General features: G+C 43.5%; 1 protein-coding gene across 1 annotated transcript; it reads left to right on the forward strand.

Moving 5' to 3' along the window:
- Positions 1 to 4,164: 4,164 nt before the first annotated feature.
- Positions 4,165 to 18,848, forward strand: REG4 (regenerating family member 4). Its single transcript, XM_054454482.1, has 5 exons — positions 4,165 to 4,231; positions 9,776 to 9,873; positions 13,078 to 13,211; positions 14,333 to 14,436; positions 18,252 to 18,848. Exons 1-5 carry the CDS (start codon positions 4,165 to 4,167, stop codon positions 18,317 to 18,319), a joined length of 471 nt encoding a protein of 156 aa, XP_054310457.1. The 3' UTR covers positions 18,320 to 18,848.
- The last annotated feature ends 727 nt before the right edge of the window (positions 18,849 to 19,575 follow it).

Genomic DNA, 19,575 nt, shown 5'->3' on the forward strand with positions numbered 1-19,575 from the left:
AAACAAGTAGTGCAGAAAATAAATTCATCTAGTAATACCATTGTTCCATGTACAGATCAGGAACCTGAGGGTCCTAAAGGCTTTAAATCTTTATATAATGGCATGGAGGTAGCAGAGTGAAGGTTGCGATAGCTGGTGAGAACACAGGTGATCTATCTAATCTGAGGGTCCAAAAGGCTCAGTAGCATGCCCAATGTCACACAGTGAGTGCGTAACAGAATGCGGACCTGAACCAACAGCCGTAGGAGGCCAAGCCGTGTGCTCTTCTCCCAGAGAATCATCAGAATGGGAGAGATTCTCTAAAATGTTCTTTGTGAACTATGAAAGCATTACTTTCTCATATCCTACCATGAATTTACGCACCTGATGGAAAAATCTAATAATAAAGGCTGAGTAGCATTTTCCAAACAACATTAAGCTGGGAGCAAGGAAGCTGGCTTCTGATATCAGCTTCACCCACAACTGTCTGTGCATTAAACTAGTCACAATGTTTCTCTAGGCCTCAGTTTCCTCACCAGTAGAACAAAAGAGTAAGATTTGATAACTACTATGGTCCCTTTCAGACTTAAAATTTCCAGACATAAAGGTCCTTTACAGACTTAAATCTGTGGTTTAAAGTTGAGTCATCTCTGGCACCTACAACCTAATCCTTTGCCATCTATACTGGAAAAGAAAATCTTGTTACTCTTTTCAAATAGCCTATTTTTCAGTAGGACTGCATTTTGGCAAACACCTATATTTGGAATCAGAAGGACAAGGTTCAGTGTCCAGGTCCATTGCTGACCAGCGTTGTGAACCTCGGAATATTTCTAATCTCTCTTAAGGTTGGGTTTCTTGAGTGTGTAATGGGGATGTCTGTCCTATGCTGCTCACAAGGATTTTGTTGGCATCTTATGTGATGACTTAACTGAAAACCCGTTATTGTAACACACTCTGTTGATATAAGCTATTTTGACATGATCATCCTTGTTCTGCGGGAGAAGCTCAAATAGTAGATCTCTGAGGAAACTCATGCATGTTGAGGGAGTGGAGTCGGTGCTTTAGGAAGGAAAATCTGTGTGTGGGCCTCAAGTCCCACCGCATGGGTCATAACCTATGCCTGACGCTGACAGAAAATCCTTCTAGAAATAAAAGAGAAATAAAGGAAATCCACATTACCAAGGCATAAAAAGACAGCCATGAAAAAGTAACATAAGGGGAGAGGAAGATGGGCTTATAACAGATTACAGGATGTTGTCAGTTTTAATAACGGGATGTAAAGAAAAGATTCTGTTTGCACACAGGGAGAGGTTCTTTTCCTGGCTAGTCAAAGCACACCTTATGTACATTCTCAAGATGTCTCTCATATGATTCATTTTTTTCACTGTAGATAAGACTTTTATGGATGGATTATTTTTCTCAAATAATATTATCGCTTTATGATTAAAGTAAAGATTATTAATTCCTGAGGCAAGAAGATATAAAAGCTCCAGAAACTTTGACTGGGACCACTGGAGACACTGAAGAAGGCAGGGGCCCTCAGAGTCTTGGTTGCCAAACAGGTAATCTTCCTTGCGGTTGATGATGGGGGACTTTCTTTAAACATCTCTTTTGCTCTGTCAGCTATTAGCCAGGCCAGAAATGACAAACTGTATTTCTAGTGAGGCTTGTCAGGCTTTCTGTTGCTGTGTTGTTTGATTTAAATTATTTACCTTCTTTTCTTCCTTCACTGCAAAGAGCATTGGCTTTGGTGTCAAGCTGTTGAGTTAAATCTTGGCTCTGCAGTCTGGTGGCTGGGAAACTTTAGAAAAGTTACTCAACCACAAGTGTCAGTGTCTTCATTTGTAACATGCATTCATGAGATCTACAGTGCAGCTTTTTTTTTTTTTTTTTTTTTTTTTTTGATGGAGTCTTGCTCTGTCTCCCAGGCTAGAGAGCAATGGTGCAATCTTGGCTCACTGCAACTTCTGCCTCCCAGGTTCAAGTGATTCTCCTGCCTCAGCCTCCTGAATAGCTGTGATTACAGGCACTTGCCACCACGCCCAGCTAATTTTTGTATTTTTAAATAGAGACAGGGTTGTGCCATGTTGGTCAGGCTGGTCTTGAACTCCTGACCTCAGGTGATCCACCTGCCTCAGCCTCTCAAAGTGCTGGGATTTCAGGCATGAGCCACCACACCTGGCCCAGTGCAGCTTACTTATGAACATAACATGTAGGCATTCGATGAATATCAGTTCACTAAAAATTATTCGCAGATTAGTAAAAAAGATGCTGCCTCTCCTTCCCCCAGATGGTCACCTTGACAGAGAAATTCTGTTTGCGTTTTAAAGGGGTTTGAGGACATTGAAAATACACTATTACTTTTGGAAGGAAAGTTTAGCAAAGTGCAAGGTTCATGCAATGATTTAGAAAGAAGTAAGGGGTGGGGAAGGTCACATCCACACTCTCCAAGCTTTGTCTCATTCTCGGTTAACGTTGCCTTAAAGTGTTCACATGGACCCCAGAACTGATTTTCCAGAAAAGTCATCATCTACATTATTCTCTTTAAGCAATCCATTATTTGAGAGTTAGATTTTATATTCAGATTTTTTAATCATAAAGTATGATTAAATGTGAATTCAACAAATTAACTCATTTTAAGAATTATTTGGGAGGGAAATCCAGAACTCAATTTCATACTTATGTTAAAACAAAGCCCAGACATATGCAAATAGAAGAGAACACTGATAAATATTTTAACCTTATGTGACAGTAATGGCCAGTCTTTTGATATAAATTTAAAAATTATTTTTAAAAACATAAAAAATAACAATATTTTTGAAAATTTCAGAATGGCAAAAATTATAATAAGAGAAAAATACAAACTGAGAAATACTATTAGTAACACGTGAAAGGCCATAAACATACAAAAAAGATCTCACAAATAAACATACAAAAAAGATCTCACAAACAATGAAATAGAAAAATGTGCAAAACTGTAAACTGAAAATTCACCAAATACTAAAAGCAAATCATTACATAAAAAGATGTTCAACTTCATTAGTAATTATAAAATATTTTAAAACACTAAGGCTGTTCTTTAATATACCAAAATTAACCAAAAACTTGACAAAATTAAGCATTCACTGGGAGCTTAGGGAACCAATCCTTTTAGTGCCCTATTAATGAGGTAAATGTCACAGCCCATACATTTTAACAAAGGGTATTAAAATGACAATGTGCATGTTGTGTGATGCCACAACCCTATACATGATAATTTATACTAAAGAAAAAATAAAAAATGCATGAAAGTTATGTGAGTGCAAGACAATGTATTACAATCAATCTGTTTCTGAGAAGCAAAACCAGGCTGTAGGACTACATGATCCTATTTTTATAAAATTGTACACAGAGAGAGGTGCATAGAAAGATATCTGTAGGCTACTCACCAAATTATTTATCTCCTGGAGATGGGATTTACTTCTTATTTTCTAGTTTTGCATTGATTTTCTAATAGCTCATGTGTTGTTTGCTAATGGGGAAAAGATAAAGCCATGTTCTTTATTTTTAAAAATGATGTCAACTAAGTGTAAAGGAAAGAGTGCTGATGGAGTCAGATCCGCTTGTAGCTGGTGTCCATGAACAAATGACTTCATACTTACTGACCTCAGGTTTTCTCATCTGTAAAATGTGGGTATTGGACACTGTGCTCACGTTTAATTTTAACATTTAAAAATTCAATGTCGGAGCCACTCGGGATTTTCTTGACAACAGAATGCCCATATCCGCCTTATCCGTGAGGAAGCTTGCCTTGGGCGCCCTCTGCTGGCCCTCCTGAAGCTAACGGGGCGAGTGCTCGGTGGTTTACAAATTGCCTCCATTCAGACTATGAAACTGTTCAGCCTGCTATAGTTAGATCTCTGGCACTGGCCCAGGAGGTCTTGCAGGTAAGAACAAAATCTCTTAAAATTTTCTAACCTGTACATCTAACTTGAGATTCCCTTCATTATAAAGTCTGCATTTAGCCAGGAAAATATTGTATTATTTTCCTCCATATGTATTAGTTGGCATCTAGATTCCTGGGTCCTTCTCACCTGTGCAAATGTGTTCAGATTTGCAGATCAAGGAGAACCCAGGAGTTTCAAAGAAGTGCTAGCAAGGTGTCTGAGATCCTTGCACTAGCTACATCCTCACGGTAGGAGGAAGATGGCTTCCAGAAGCATGCGGCTGCTCCTATTGCTGAGCTGCCTAGCCAAAACAGGAGTCCTGGGTGGTGAGTATCCATCATGTAGCTGGAACCGAGCCACAGCCAGTGTTCACCCAGCCCATGTGGGACAGCCATCCATTTGCCCACAAAAACATTTAGGAACTGCAGGAAATAGATTTTTAAACATGGGGATGAAAAACAAAGATAGGTACTAAAAAATTCAAGGGCTCTAGAATCCAACAAAACTCAATTTCGTATGATTATAACCCATACTTAAATCATCAGTTAAGTGTAAGTTATAATATTAATTTGGCAAGTTTATTGTGAAGGGCAGAGATAATGTGTTTAAAACACCTGTTGCCTAGCAGACTGTCAATAAGTCAGAGCCATAATTAGAATTCCCCAATGCTTATGCAATGGTTAATCATTTTGAGCATTATTAGGGATTCCAGTTTGCAAGGTACCTACAATCTAGTTAGAGAGATGGCACTTACGCATTTATAGATCACACATCAAGTGCAAAGTAACATGGCAACAAAGTGGGTAGCAATATTGTAAAATCCACCAATAGAGAAAGCAGGGGAGGAACAGTGTACGAGTGAGCTAAGAAGAAATGTCGCAGAATACCAGAAATGGAAGGAAATGAAATGTGATCTTATCTGGTGTAATGTCTTTATTCTATTTACAAGGAAAATGAATTCCAGAAAAGGGTAGAGATTTGCCCAATGTCACACAGTAAGACTAAGTGATGCTTGGGCTTCTAGTGCCTTTCACAGTCCCATGTGGCCTTGCTGGGTGTTGGACATGTAAGAGTGAGTGAAGAATCCATACTTGAGCATTGCCTCTGTTGAGAAGAGGGCTTCCAGAGGGGACCAGTGCTGTCTGTTACTTAGTACTGCTACTGCTGGGGAATGCCCTCGGCCAAGGGTAGGATGGTTTGGAAGGACATACTAAGAGAAGCAAGGTTCTTTGGGCATTGTTTTGGCCCCTATGGCTGAAGTCTGCGGTCCTGGTCATAGTTATCCCTAATATGTCTTTCATGGCTCTTTGTCTTCAACCCTACACGAGTTCACTGAACTATCTCAGGCTGCTCAGGACCCGTGGAACTCAGCTATGCAAGGGAAACCATGCAAGAGAGTGCAAGTCTCTGGGGGGCTGCTCTTGAGCCCCTCCTGCAGAGCTGCCTTCTGCGGCCATCTCTATGTGGCCAGGTGGTTCCCTGCCACTCTTGTTCTGTGCTGACTTCAGACCTCCTTAATGAAACTTGAAATTTGCCCAAGCTATATCCTGCGGAATGTGATACAACCTTCTTCCTATCCCTGGGATCTCACTAACCTCTCTGGCTTCTCTCCTGAGGAGGAGATGCAGACACAAGATTCACCACAGGTCCTTCAATTCCTCTTTTCTAGGTAGATCTCCCTTCCAGCTGCAGAAGGACATTCTACTTATTCTTACTATCTTGGGGGAACCTCCCTTATGACATATCCTAAATGTTCTTTGCACTGCTGTACTTAAGAGAAATCGAGGGGACTTAGAATTTAATTTTCTCTCTCAATGAGACCTTGTAGTGAATATTAAACTCTTATTGCTTCCACAGTGAATTCTTTGTCCTGATACCTGCCCTTCACCCGAAGCAATTCATGGCATTGATTCAGTGAGTGGAGAGACATAGAGCAACATCATTTATGGACACTAAAAAACTTCATCTGGCTTATCTTTTCAAAACTATTACATAATAATGATGATGGGTTTTAATAGCTTCAGGTTTTAACTAGCTACTGTTTATCGAACAATTCTTATACACTAGGCTCTATGCTAATCACTGTACGTGAATTATCTTAATTAATCTTCCCAACAACTGTGTGAAGAAGGCATATATTGTTGATCCCACTGTACAGACAAGAAAAGTAAAGCTAAAAGAGGTTAAATCACATTCCTAAGGTCATACATGTAATAAGTGAGGGAGTAGAACGAGTATTGGAGTAGTCCAGGCAAGATGCTAGAAGCTGAAACCTCTTGATACTGCATGTGTAGAGATGAGGGGCTCTAGCACCATGTGAGGCGGGGTCAAGGTTCTAAGGCCACCATGGAAACATTGGCTTCTCTCCCAGTTTCCACCGCACTCCCCATCTGGGTAACGTCAGCAGGTTACTCGCCCCTATGAGGAGGGTCCCTTCTCTGTACAGTGGAAATGGTTATCCACACCTATCTCTCAGGGAGGCTCTGGTAATTAAACAAAATAATCTCAACGAATGTGCTTGACCCATGTAGGATTTAAAGCAATAACTTGAGCATCATTATTAAGATGACTAAGACTTGGGGTCAGACTCTCTGTCTGGGGTCAAATCTTGCCTTTATCATTTATTTGCTGTAGGATCCTGGGACACGATGACTTCTTTCTGCCTTTGTTTCTTCATCTGGAACGTAGGAATAATGACAGGGTTATTACGAAGATGATTAGAATATATGTAAATGGCCTGGACCTGCATTGGGTACATACTAAATGCTCAATAAATGTGTGGCATAAGGCCGGGTGTGGTGGCTCAGGCCTGTAATCCCAGAACTTTGAGACACCAAGGCGGGTAGATCACTTGAGCCCAGAAGTTCCAGATCAGCCTGGGCAATGTGGTGAAACTCCGTCTCTATTAAAAAAAAAGTACAAAAAACTAGCCTGGTACGGTGGTGCTCGCCTGTAGTCCCAGCTACTCGGGAGGCTGAGGTGGGAGGATCACCTGAGCCCGGGAAGTCGAGGCTGCAGTGAGCCGAGATGGCGCCGCTGCCCTCCAGCCTGGGCGATGGGAGTGGGGTAGCGCAAGGCAGAGCCATAGCGCAGCAGAGCGGCCGTTAGTTGCATATCTAGGAGCTGAAATGTCTCCACCAGGGGGCTCACGGCCAGAGCCGCAACTTGCAGAGTGCAGGGCAGAGGGGAGGGGAGAGAGATGAAGTGAGGAAGGAGGAGGGGGAGAAAAAGAATGAGAGGCAGGGAACAGACAGTCATAGGCAAGGAGGGACACACATAGGCACAGAGAGAAAAGAGACAGAGTACAAAGACAGGGAGAGAACAGAGAGATACATAGAAAGTCAAAGACAGAGATGCATAAACAGAGAAAATTGAACACAGAGAGATGGTCAGACAGAGAGCACCACTCAGAGAAACACAAAGAGAGACAGAGAAAGGGGAGAAAGAGAAGAGAGAGAGTCATGATTGTCTGGGCTCCGGCATGGTCCTCCAAGTCCTCTGCGTGTGTCCCTAGGCCCTCTGCTTTCATGGCTTGGATCCAGGGGAAACAAAGACCATGGTGGTAGAGGGTCTGTCCTAACATGTTTGCTCACGGAATGCCAAGGACAGTTGCTTCAGAGTGCACAAGACCAAACCAGGAGCACCAGGTGTGATGCCAGGGGTCTTTGTCCTCGGGCCAAAGGTCAGAAATTTGGGTTCCTCTTTGCCACCTCTTTCAGAACAGTCTCACCGGTATTACATTGGAAGGCATGTTTTCACAGCTGTCCCTTTCTGAAATTCAAGCCCATGTCATTATCTGCCCTCTGGTAATCAATCGCCAGCCTTCTTTTAAGAAGATCAATTTTTACTTGAAGTGCAAGGATTTCTTTTCTTCCTGACAAAATAGTCAAGGCAGCCCAATTAATTATTTCTGTTGCTAAGTTTTGAATTTCTCATTTTTACAAAGGTTGAGAGGATTGGTGGCAGTAACATAGATTTTTAAATCATAGAGAACTGCAAAGCAGCTTTTCCATCTTACTGTGTGACCATGGGCAGATGACCACCCTGAGCCTGTTTCCTCACCTCCTCAAGCAATTATGATAAAAATGCAATATGGATAAAACACTTAACATGGTGCCTGGCATCAAGAAAGCACCTTGCAGGGTGAGGGGCAGAAAGGGGAGGGGAGAGAGATAGAAAAGTGAGGAAGGAGGAGGGGGAGAAAAAAGAATGAGAGCAGAAAACAGTCATAGACAAGGAGGGACACACAGAAACACAGAGACAAAAGAGACTGAGATGTAGACAGAGTGCAAAGACAGGGAGAGAACAGAGAGATGATAGAAAGTCAAGCACCTTATCTACAAAAGCTGGTGACAGTGGTACTAGTAGTAACAGCAATGGCATAAAGGCTGTGTTTTATTTATCATAAAATTATGTTCATATTTCTGAATGTAGTAGAAAATGAAACATTTAAATATATGAATATCTTTGCTGTTTGTTTGTAGTATATTTGACATATTCACTGAAACCTTTTCTGCCTTGCCTTAGCTAGGTTGGTCATTATTCATTATTCATAGATACAAGCAATAGCACATACAAAGGATCTAAAGCTACACTGAGCATTCATGTTCCAAGACGGAGCTGGGACTGTGGCATAGAAGGATGTGGCTGGATAGGGGCATACAACCAGGTTATAAAATCTCTTACATGCCAGATGAGCAGAGAGCTCATCTGAAAGCAATGGGGAGCCCTGGGAGATGCATAGGCAGGGGCTGAAGTAAAACAGAAGAGTGGGGCAAACAAGCGACAGTAGTATCATTTGAATGAGGAGAGAGAAAATGCTGTTATGACAGCTGCAGTCTGTGGACCTCCCTTATGGAAGGAAACACTTTTGCACCCATCATGGTGTCAGAAGGTAGCCACATAGTCACAAAGCCTACACTTGCTAGCTTGACATCCCCTTGATCACCTGGTGCCTCTGTACATCCAGCCATCTCACCCTCTTTATAAACCTTCAGATTCAGTGACATGGCACATTCACCAATGGACTAGCAGGAAAAGCATGTGCCTCCCTGAATCATGGATTCCTTTGCTTCTAGGCCCTGGCTCTTTCCTATTTCTGCCATGGTTGCCTGACAGACACCCTGTACTTAAGGCAGACTTAAGTGCTTGCTGTTTCTATGCACACCCTCACATTCCTGCCTCCTTTGCCTAAAATGTTCCCTCCCCCAGTACTGACACATAGCCCACCTATGCTCAAGTTCCAGTCAAGTTGCCATGTAACCTGTCCCTTGTCTCCCAGGCCAAAGTGACTTCTCCTTCCTTGGAATGCCCCAAACTACCAATTTGTGTCCCTCATCCACTCTTGTGATGCCTTAAATTATAGTTGTTTGACCCACTGCTAATACAAGATTCTGCCAGCTGCTGAGAATCTATTCCAATTATGAGTGTCTATCTAGTCCAATTATGTATGTATGTATATTCCAATTATGCATTCCAGAACTGGGGAGATAACCACAGCATGGGTTCAGGGGACCCACTGGACTCACTGGACCCACTGTGAGGCAGATCAAGCTAAAACTCCATTGATCACCTGACTTCCATAACCCCTACTCTGACTGGTGGACCACAGTGATGTTTTCTTGGAATTAGTGTCTGTTCAGAGGCAGTGTCCAGTAATCGCAGAAACACAGTCACGCTGGTAAAAGGCTATAGGTCCCTTTGGGTAAAGCCAGAAGAAGGGTAAGCTGTATACATTTTTGGCAGTGTAGCAGGACCCTTCATGAAGGGACTCTCTTCATTCAAGGGGTTCCTGATTGCAAACTGTATCAAGTCTGGGAATTGATTGTTTTTGCTATCATAATGTGCAATTGCCTTTTGTTTATGTGCAGATATCATCATGAGACCCAGCTGTGCTCCTGGATGGTTTTACCACAAGTCCAATTGCTATGGTTACTTCAGGAAGCTGAGGAACTGGTCTGATGCCGAGGTAAGAAACTTGCTGCCTGCTTGGCCTGGCCTTTCCAGAGCAAAGGACTAGCCAGAGCCCCAGATCTCATTTGATTCAGGATCAAATGTCCTTCCTGGGCACTATGAAGAGAAGCCCGTTTGGCTGGTGAAATGGAGAGAAGAGGGTTGTGTGTTCAACTCATTCAATTCTGTAAGCATTGCTGAAGCAGGTGCTGTATGCCAGACCCTAGATGGGCTACAAGCACATACGGATACATAGGAAAGAGCCCCTACCCTCAGCAAGCTCACTGTCAGTAAAGGAGACAGAAATACATCAATCAAAGGAGGAAGAGAAGATGAGGAATTCGCAGAAAGGATAATGGAGTGTCTGTACGAGATTTACCAGAAAGAGAGTGGTGTGTAGACATGCCTGGAGCAGACACCTTGGAGCCGCTGACAGAAGGTGAAGCAGTCCAAGAAAATGTGGAAACTTTTCTGCTGCTCTACACAGTCCACAAACTTGTCCATTTTATTTCATTGAAGCTTTGTCTGAGAGATAGCCAAATAGTCAAAGTAAGTTATCTCAGCCACATATGGAGAGTGGATGTTGCTGAATTGTGATTAATTGGGGGAGCCATATAGGTACATTTGGCATGATCTGGGCCCATGCGGTCTCAGAATCCCTGTAGAAAACTAGACAATGAAAAACAGAAAACAAAACAAACAAACAAACAAAAACAAGAATGAAGCACCTACCACATGCCAGCTACTGAGGCTATGAACGTATTCTCTGGCCTTAGAAAGCCCAGGATTAATGCAGGATTGCGACATTTAAACAAAACATTTCAATACAGCATAAGTATAAATGACTTTCCCAAGTTTACACCGAGAGTAACTGACACAGCAACCCCAGCAAAGTCTGAGCTGAGTCCTGAATAATTGTATAAAAAAGGGAGAGAAACAGAGTGAAGAAAGGGTTTCCCAGACTCTGTCCCCGGAAAGAAAATGAGCTCGTGGAGAGGAATAGACTTTCTCTGTGAAAACAAAGGGAACAAAGAGGAAGATGTCTGGGAACCGAGTAGTAATAGAGACCTGAGTTTACATCACTACTCTGCCACTCCCTAGGTTCCTCCCTTTACCTGTTTCCCTACTGGAAAGTGGGATAATACTTTTTACTTTATGGACTTGTCAGGAGGATTCATTAAAACGACTCTCATAAAGCCTATGGCACATGGTAGATGCCAATTCAGGGTCTCAAGAAAGAACAGCCCACAGGATTGACACTGAACCTTAACAAAGTTAACAGGACCAGAGTGCAGACAGGGTGCTAGGACGGCGAAGCCAAAGAGGACCCCTCAAACCCAACAAGGGCTGTGCGGCTCCCTGATTCCTCACCAGTGTTGCTACCGCCCTTGGCTCTTGAGAACCCTGGAAGCTAATGGAGGCAACGTGAGAAGCACATGTACATCCGACCTTGAGCCTGAGAGGCAGAGGCCTGAGTTCTAGTTACAGCTCCAGCAGTACCGGTTGTGTGGACTGGGAGGGAGGCTATCACGTACATACTCCAAGCCTCCAAGCCTGTTTCCCCTTCTGATACAGGATCTTTTGTGGCAGGTACACAGTGGCCACTCAATAAGTGCTATCTGGTCATCTGGCTGGCATGCCTCATGGGCCTGAGAATTAAATAGAATCACAGTGATAGAAGCATGCTGGTATTGTAAGTGGGTGGTAAGTGTGATGACTAAATTATTATTAAATAGTAATCACATCTAATCTTGGATAAATTAGTAAAAGCAAGAATGGGAGCAGTAAAAACCTAAGCAACCCAAACTAAAATTTTATTGAATTAATTCAATTTCTTGTCATGTAACACAACCCCAGAAGAGAATAAAATAAAGTTTATATACACACACCCATATATATAAACATTTGCCTTGTTTAATTGAACAATAGGTTTCTGGTTACAGAATAAGAATTTTTCATGTCATGTGTTTCATACAATCCTTAAAATGTGAGTGATTACCATTTATTTGCCCACAAGAAAAATTCAGATTGCATGGCCTTGGATATGAAAGAAGACAGCACTTTTGCAAAGGAAGAAGGAAAAATTGGGGATTGATATGCAGACATACAGAAGTAAAACAGATTTGGGATTAAAGCTGAAAGTTTCAAAAGTTGCAACAAAGCAGATAGTTACATATCTGCCTCTAGTGCCCAGGAAACCCCCAAATCCAACCAGATTTGGCGGCATGGTTACTGTTGAGGAAAGACAAAGCGGTGGGCATATTCACCCCCAATCGGCAGGAATTCTACACCAGCACGGGGAGCAGACTCTTCTCCTCTGGAGGATCACCTCACATGTTTAGGCAGTTGATCCATGCCCATTCACTAGCAAGTCAAAATAAGTTACAGACCACTGTTTACAATTTACAATGTGTTATTCTTATGTAACATAGGGTAATATTAATTTAAAATAAACACAATATAGGCTTAGGAATTAGGGAGAGCTGGGCTCTCTTCCTGTGTCCAGTTGCCCATTCCTGATCCTCTGTCTCCCCATCCATAAACTAAAGGTGGGCCCCACCTCCTTAGGCTGCTGTTAGGACTGAATGGTGAGGTGCCCAGTGTATTGGAGGTGTCCTGCGAAGAGCAGTGCCGTAATGTCTGTTCTTTGATGCACATTATGTTCACGTACTGACACCTCTAAAATCAGGCGTGTGCTACAAACACACTGTGTCACAGTGTATCATAGATTCATTGACAGTGATTTTATTTTCTTTCTTCGTGGGACACAAAATAATGGCACATTTTACAATCAGCAGTTTCTTAGATCTGTTGAAATGCAGTACTATAATACAATAGGCCTCATGACAGGTCCTAGGTAGCAGTAATTATTTTACAGATGAAGAAACTGAGCCTCAGAGAGGTGAAGTGATTTGTCAAGGTCACATACACCACTGAGAGGCAAGACCAGGACCCCGGGCATGTCCTCAGACCCTAAATCTCTTGCCCTGGCCTTGTACTGCCTCTTTCTCTGAGACCGAACGCTGCGGCAGTTGTGTTTTTTCCCAGGGTGGCAGGAAGCCTTCTGTGGGGCTTAGAGCACGATGTGTGGAGGAAGTGGGGGCTGCATGAGTCCCTCCTTCTTGGCACACTAGCATTCTGAGGGGAGGGCTGTGCTTTAAACACATTATGCAGGCATAATGACGCAAGCATCATTAACAGGACCTCTCCTTGTATGTAGCTCGAGTGTCAGTCTTACGGAAACGGAGCCCACCTGGCATCTATCCGGAGTTTAAAGGAAGCCAGCACCATAGCAGAGTACATAAGTGGCTATCAGAGAAGCCAGCCCATATGGATTGGCCTGCACGACAGAAGGTAACCTCAGACTTGGCCACAAAGGCCCTCTTGGGAAAGCTAGGCTGGCATCTTCTTTTTGGGGAATGGCCTCCCGGCCTATAACAAGGACACAGTGGGTGGATCTTCTCCAGATGTGCCTCCAGCTGACGGAGACCAAAGCGTCAAGGTCAGGGGCCCAGTTCTGGCCCTCGGTGGAGGATATGATTTAAATGACTCCATTGTATAGACCTTTGTCTAATTAAGGCCCTCCTGAATGGCAGAACACAAAATTACCAGCTTTCTAGAGCCTTAAAAAGTTTGTGTGTGTGTGTGTGTGTGTGTGTGTGTGTGTGTACACACAGGCCTATTATGAGACAGATTAATCAAATCTCCATTGGATCTTGAGTTAAAGTTGAAAACTTTCAGCCAGTCTTTTTTTTAGATGCTGTAATTTTTTTTATGTTATCCTTGATGTTTTTCAATGTAACTTCCTGTTCTTTTCATCAATACCTTCTTGTAAGAAATGAAGTGAGTGGTCTTTGTAAGGAACAGCTGGTTGGTGAGGTCTAGGTGTGGGGTCTTCAGTTCACAGATTCTTGGTGGGGCTTCTTTAATTGACTCAGACAAACACAGGGAACATAAAGCGGGAAGCCCCATACTTCCTACTTCTTAATAAAACTGCTGAAGATACCGCACATTTGTTCACCCTCTTTCATGAATATGTATGTGTTCATCCTTTAGTACTTGTCTATAAACATCTTATGGCTTTTTCTCTTTTTGAATATTATGTTACAGAAAAACAGATAATTCTTTACCATAGTTGTTACAAATATTTTATACAATTATTTCATTTTTAATGTCATTTATTTGACTATCAGAAATTTTACATTTTTATGTATTCACATTGCTATCAATCAGAACCCTGTCATTCAGATGGAGTAAATATTTACATCTATTTCTATTTTTTGCAGTAATATGGGTAATGTTTTCCTATTAGTGGTTGAGTGGAATGACTTTCTCTTTTTCCTTCTTTAAGCATTTCTGTACTTTCCCAATGTTTGCAATGAAAACCATGTTTTAAAGGGGACTGAGGGGACTTCCTTGGCTGTGGCAGGTGGGTTGCTGAGCTGTACACTTCTCCATCTCCTGTTGTTGCAGAGGCAGCAGTGGCAGTGGATTGATGGGGCCATGTATCTGTACAGATCCTGGTCTGGCAAGTCCATGGGTGGGAATAAGCACTGTGCTGAGATGAGCTCCAATAACAGTAAGTTATAATGCACCATCCCTCACCACTTCCCAATGCGCAGACTCTTCCCTTTACCTAGTAAGCGCAAAAATAAGCACAGGGGACCACTGCCCTCCTCATTCTACACCAACAACTCTTTTCTCCAGCAGGGCAGTGGCCTTGCCACAGACATTGGTTACCAACCTTCAGTCCTTTGTGATCACTTTACAGTCTTTGTCATATCAATGTACCAGCTGTTCTGTTATTTACTCAATATTTTCTTTAAATCCATTCATTTCTTTCTGAAATACACTTATTTTAAAATCACATTCTATACCATGAGGGGGATATGTATCCCATTTTGTGAAACCCAGACCACAGGGAGTAAATATATGTGGTGAAAACAGATAAATCTCTTCTGACTTCTTTAAAATGAGGGTTTGCCATGAGCCCTGGAAAGCCAGTCTTTGCCTGAGTTCTTCTCTCCTGTCTGTTTCCCTGAATCTTGTCCCCAGAATGTGGTGGCCCGAAGCTCAGCGCAGGCTGCACACACTCGCGTGAGCCTTCTCCTTTCTCTGGCCTGCTTTCATTCTTTGTCTTTATGCTCATGAGTTAGACTTTTCAGCATTCATACTGGTGACATCTTGGGCTGGATACTTCTTGGTTGTGGGGGCTATCCTGTACATTGCAGGAGGTTGAGCAGCATCCCTGGTCTCTAATCAGTAGGTGCCAGTAGCACTCCTTCTCCCAGGTCATGACAATTGAAAATATCTCCAGGCATAGCCAAGTGTTTCCTGTGGGGGGCAAATTCACCCCCTGGTGAGAACCATGATTAATAAGCGGTGTAGAAAACTTCAGCTGTACAAGATCACAGAATATTAAAGAACACTCAATGCCAAAGTTCGTATACTTGAGAATATCCCAGTGGGTCTAATAGGCCATCATAGTGACACCAGGACCCCCTGCCAGCCAAGAAGTTGGCCTGGGGCAGGCCTGGGCTGAGGTCTCAGCTATTGGACTGGGGTAGGGAGGGACTCGGTTACCCACAGCAGGACATGGGGGCAGTTTACTGTTGTCAGAGGAGTAAACTTATAAGAAGGAAAGAGAGAGTGAGAAAACTTTCTAACAGCATGAGGCAAAGGGCAGGCATGAGGAGACACACTCTGAGGAAAGCCCTCAGAGATAAACAGCCATAGAGGGGATTTTCACAGACCAGTGAGAGCACAGCTGCTGCTGTTTAAGGCAGAAGTCGGGTCAAATGGAAAGAACACAACCAAAACCAATAGGTAGAGGCTACCAACAAGTGGATTTTTACTCTAATCAAGGAAAAAATTTTAAACAGTTAGCACTGCTCAAACACATAATGAGCTACCCCAGGAAGTAGCGAGAAACCTTATAACCAGAGTTAACCAAGCAAAAGGTGGACATTGTAGTTGTTATTGCAGTTGACACATTAAAAGTGTTAGAAGCGAGGCTCCGTGGCACAAAAGAATCAAATGAGGAACATTGTAAAAATACCAATATCAGGGATTTGCTTTTCAGACCTGCAGCATCAGAATCTCTGGGACTGGAGGCCAGACCTGCTTTGGGAGCAGTAGACTAGATGCCTCCCCAAGTCCCTCACATTCCCCAGATTCTGACATTCCCATTGGACAAAGTTCTCAAACAAAAGTCCTTTCCCTGTGAGTCGATGATCACATCAGCAAAATTCAGTAGCGAAGTTGCCTCTGTTGTGTGGATGGGATCCAGAAGCCTGAAGCTCTCTGAGAACAGCACGTCTTTGGGTTCCTTTCCTTTCCCATGGTTACTCACACAGCTCGTGGCGGTCAGAACACAGGCTCTCAAGGCAGAAAAGTGCAAGGAATGAAGTAAGGATTTGAGAAAAACTGGTGGAAGGTAGAATTTAAAAGCACATCCCCCTCAGCCACATCAGTACAATGGATTTTGCTCTCCACTCAGTTTCTATTTTTTTTAATTCAAAATGTATATTAATGCCCCAATATACAGCCACACACACATTCTTGTTCTCTCTTTGTAACAGGGCTGTTCCTTTCTTATAACTCTTTAGAAAGAATTCCAGAGCATTTTATTGTGTGTGTCCCTCTCTCACCCTTTCTGACTCTCCCCTTTACATCAAAATGTGTTTTGTGATTCCGGAAAATTGCAGCTTGCAATGTTTCCTGATGTTTTGCTGGTCCACTTTGAGACATTTAATAACGATAACTTGGGTTTTCCGGTTGGAAAAGAAATTTCATATTCAGTATACATTGAGGTCAAGAGCATGGGTTCTGCATTCTGAATGCCCAGGGTAGAATTCCAGCTCCTCCTAGATGAGCTGTGTGACCCTGTGCAGACCTCTGACTTCTCTGTGCCTCAAATGCCTCTTTATAAAAAGGAGGTAATAATCGCCCTAATCATCTGAATACATGTGTTATGCTTATCACGTGCAAGCTAGGCTCATGGCTCCGTGGCCTGGAGAAAAGGGAAAGTAAGGTTTCTCACTCACCCTTCCCTGCACTCCGCCTCTAATGAGGTAGGAAAAGCAGACCTCTCTAGCTTAGTGCCTGTAGTGAGCTGTGCTGTGCTTGATTGTTTGAAGCTGCTATTCTAGCTTATCCACAGGCTCAAAGGGCAGCAACCTCAAAAGGACCCGCTGATGAGAGGGTCAGTCTCAAGCCTGGCCCATGGCCTTGTGCCCTATTCTCTTTGCCCCACACTGTGAAAGTACCCACAAGCTTGCAGGCCCTGTTTCATTTATACTCTGTGGCCCCTACGCTGAGCACTATGGATGCAGGCATGGGCAGGCCCCATCCTCTGTGGCTCCTAAGAACTAGGAGTGGGAGGGGAACACCTCACCCTCTCCTCTCCCCAGGGCTCTCACCTACCCACACGCACTGGGAACAGGGACAGATCTGCAGGTCAGGGCCCAAGCAGACACCTCGCCAGGGAACAACTCCTCGCTCTGCTGCAGACACCCATGGAAGACAAGTGATGCTGTGGAGCTTGGCTTCTGGGAGGGAAATAGCTGGATCTCACCTCAAAAATACTTTAGTCCTTCAAAAGGCCACCTCCACCTTAGGCTCTCTCCTTTTTCATAAGCAGATGGCCTGTTGAGATGTGAATGGCTTTAGCAGCTTTCAGTTCTTTGAACTTTGAACAGGAGCTTCTTAGAGCCTCAGCTGTGGGCTTGAGGAGAGGCCACCCTCAGATCCTCACTGCATCATGCCTCAACACAAGAGCCCCTCATTCTCAGTTGATTCATGTCAACCCCTGCCTTTCCTCAAAAGCAGTGCTAGAGTGGAGCTTTTGCCATGGTGTGTGACATTTAAAGTGTTTTTCTTTCATTGGGAAAGTTAGTATCTGTATTACAGTTCTCCAGGGAAACAGAAGTAGTTGGATGTATATATAGAGACACAGAGATTTACTTTGAGGAATTGGCTCATGCAATTGTGGAGGCTGTCAAGTCTCAAAACCGCAGGACAGGCCAGCAGGCTGGAAATTCTTGCAGGACTTAATGTTGTTGTCTTGAGTCCAAAGACAGTCTGGAGGCAGAATTTCTTCCTCTTTGGGAGACCGGTCTTTTCTCTTAAGGCCTTCAATTGATTGGAGGAGGCCCACCCACATGATGGAGGGCCATCTGCTTTACTCAAAGTCTACTGATTGTTAAACGTTAATCACATCTAAAAAACACCTTCACAGCAATCAAACAACTGTACATCATAGTCTAGCTAAGTTGACACATAAAGTCAACCATCATATCGCCTTATCTATGATTCCAAGAAAAACACCCAGATAACTCTGGCAAGCTCAGTATAGGACTGAATGGATTTAAATGTCTGTTTATTTTCTTACAGACTTTTTAACTTGGAGCAGCAACGAATGCAACAAGTGCCAACACTTCCTGTGCAAGTACCGACCATAGAGCAAGAATCAAGATTCTGCTAACTCCTGCACAGCCCCGTCCTCTTCCTTTCTGCTAGCCTGGCTAAATCTGCTCATTATTTCAGAGGGGAAACCTAGCAAACTAAGAGCAATAAGGCCCCTGCAGCACTGGCTTTTTTAGGCTTAGAGACAGAAACTTTAGCATTAGCCCAGTAGTGGCTTCTAGCTCTAAATGTTTGCCCCGCCATCCCTTTCCACAGTTTCCTTCTTCCCTCCTCCCCTCTCTCTGGCTGTCTCGAGCAGTCTAGAAGAGTGCATCTCCAGCCGATGAAACAGCTGGGTCTTTGGCCATAAGAAGTAAAGATTTGAAGATAGAAGGAAGAAACTCAAGAGTAAGCCTCTAGACCCCTTCAGCTTCTACACCCCTCTGCTCTCTCTCCATTGCCTGCACCCCACCCCAGCCACTCAACTCCTGCTTGTTTTTCCTTTGGCCATGGGAAGGTTTACCAGTAGAATCCTTGCTAGGCTGATGTGGGCCATACATTCCTTTAATAAACCATTGTGTACATAAGAGGTTGCGTGTTCCAGTTCAGTAATGGTGAATGTGGAAAAGTGAAATAAGACCAAGAAATACACCCAAGTGCTTCTTCGTCTCCTTCATCTGAGTCTCTGCCTCCTGCACCACAGCAATAATACTGGTTCAAGGAGAGGAGAGATGCAGGTGACATGCCTGCCAATTTCTGAGCAGGGTTGGGTGAGTGGGTGCTATTTAGTTGTGAGTGCTTCTCAGCTTATGAGGGGGATGACAGTCACGGCAGGTATGGTGGAGCTGACCTGGACCCTGGACACTCATCTCTCGCACTGCCACTGACAACCTGTGTGGCCTTGTGTGACTCTCTTTGCCCTGTGAGGTTTGCAATGGCTTATGGGGTGGTTACTTCAGTAATGAGGATGTGATTTTGCCTGCAAACAGATATATGACTCCCTAGGTCATGAATCTGCATGGTCATGTAAAAAGAAGCATATATGGACTCAATGATTATAGCGTATGGCTGTGGTATGATCACATTCGCATTCCTTAGAGGGAAATGCCACCAGACAGGAGAGGCCATGTGGGTTGGCCATGCAGTTCAGGCTGTGTAGATCGCCACTTGCTTCATCCATGATGTGCTGCCAACCGGCAAACATACCAAGTCTTATTCCCTAGTCTGAGAACACTCCCTCTCATCTTAGCATCTATTAAGTACTGGCTGAAAGAAGAGTAAAAGAAAGGGGAAAGGGAAGTCATGGAGCCTC

The sequence above is a fragment of the Pongo pygmaeus genome, chromosome 1 (genome assembly GCF_028885625.2).
Source record: "Pongo pygmaeus isolate AG05252 chromosome 1, NHGRI_mPonPyg2-v2.0_pri, whole genome shotgun sequence".
Taxonomy (NCBI): Eukaryota; Metazoa; Chordata; class Mammalia; order Primates; family Hominidae; genus Pongo; species Pongo pygmaeus.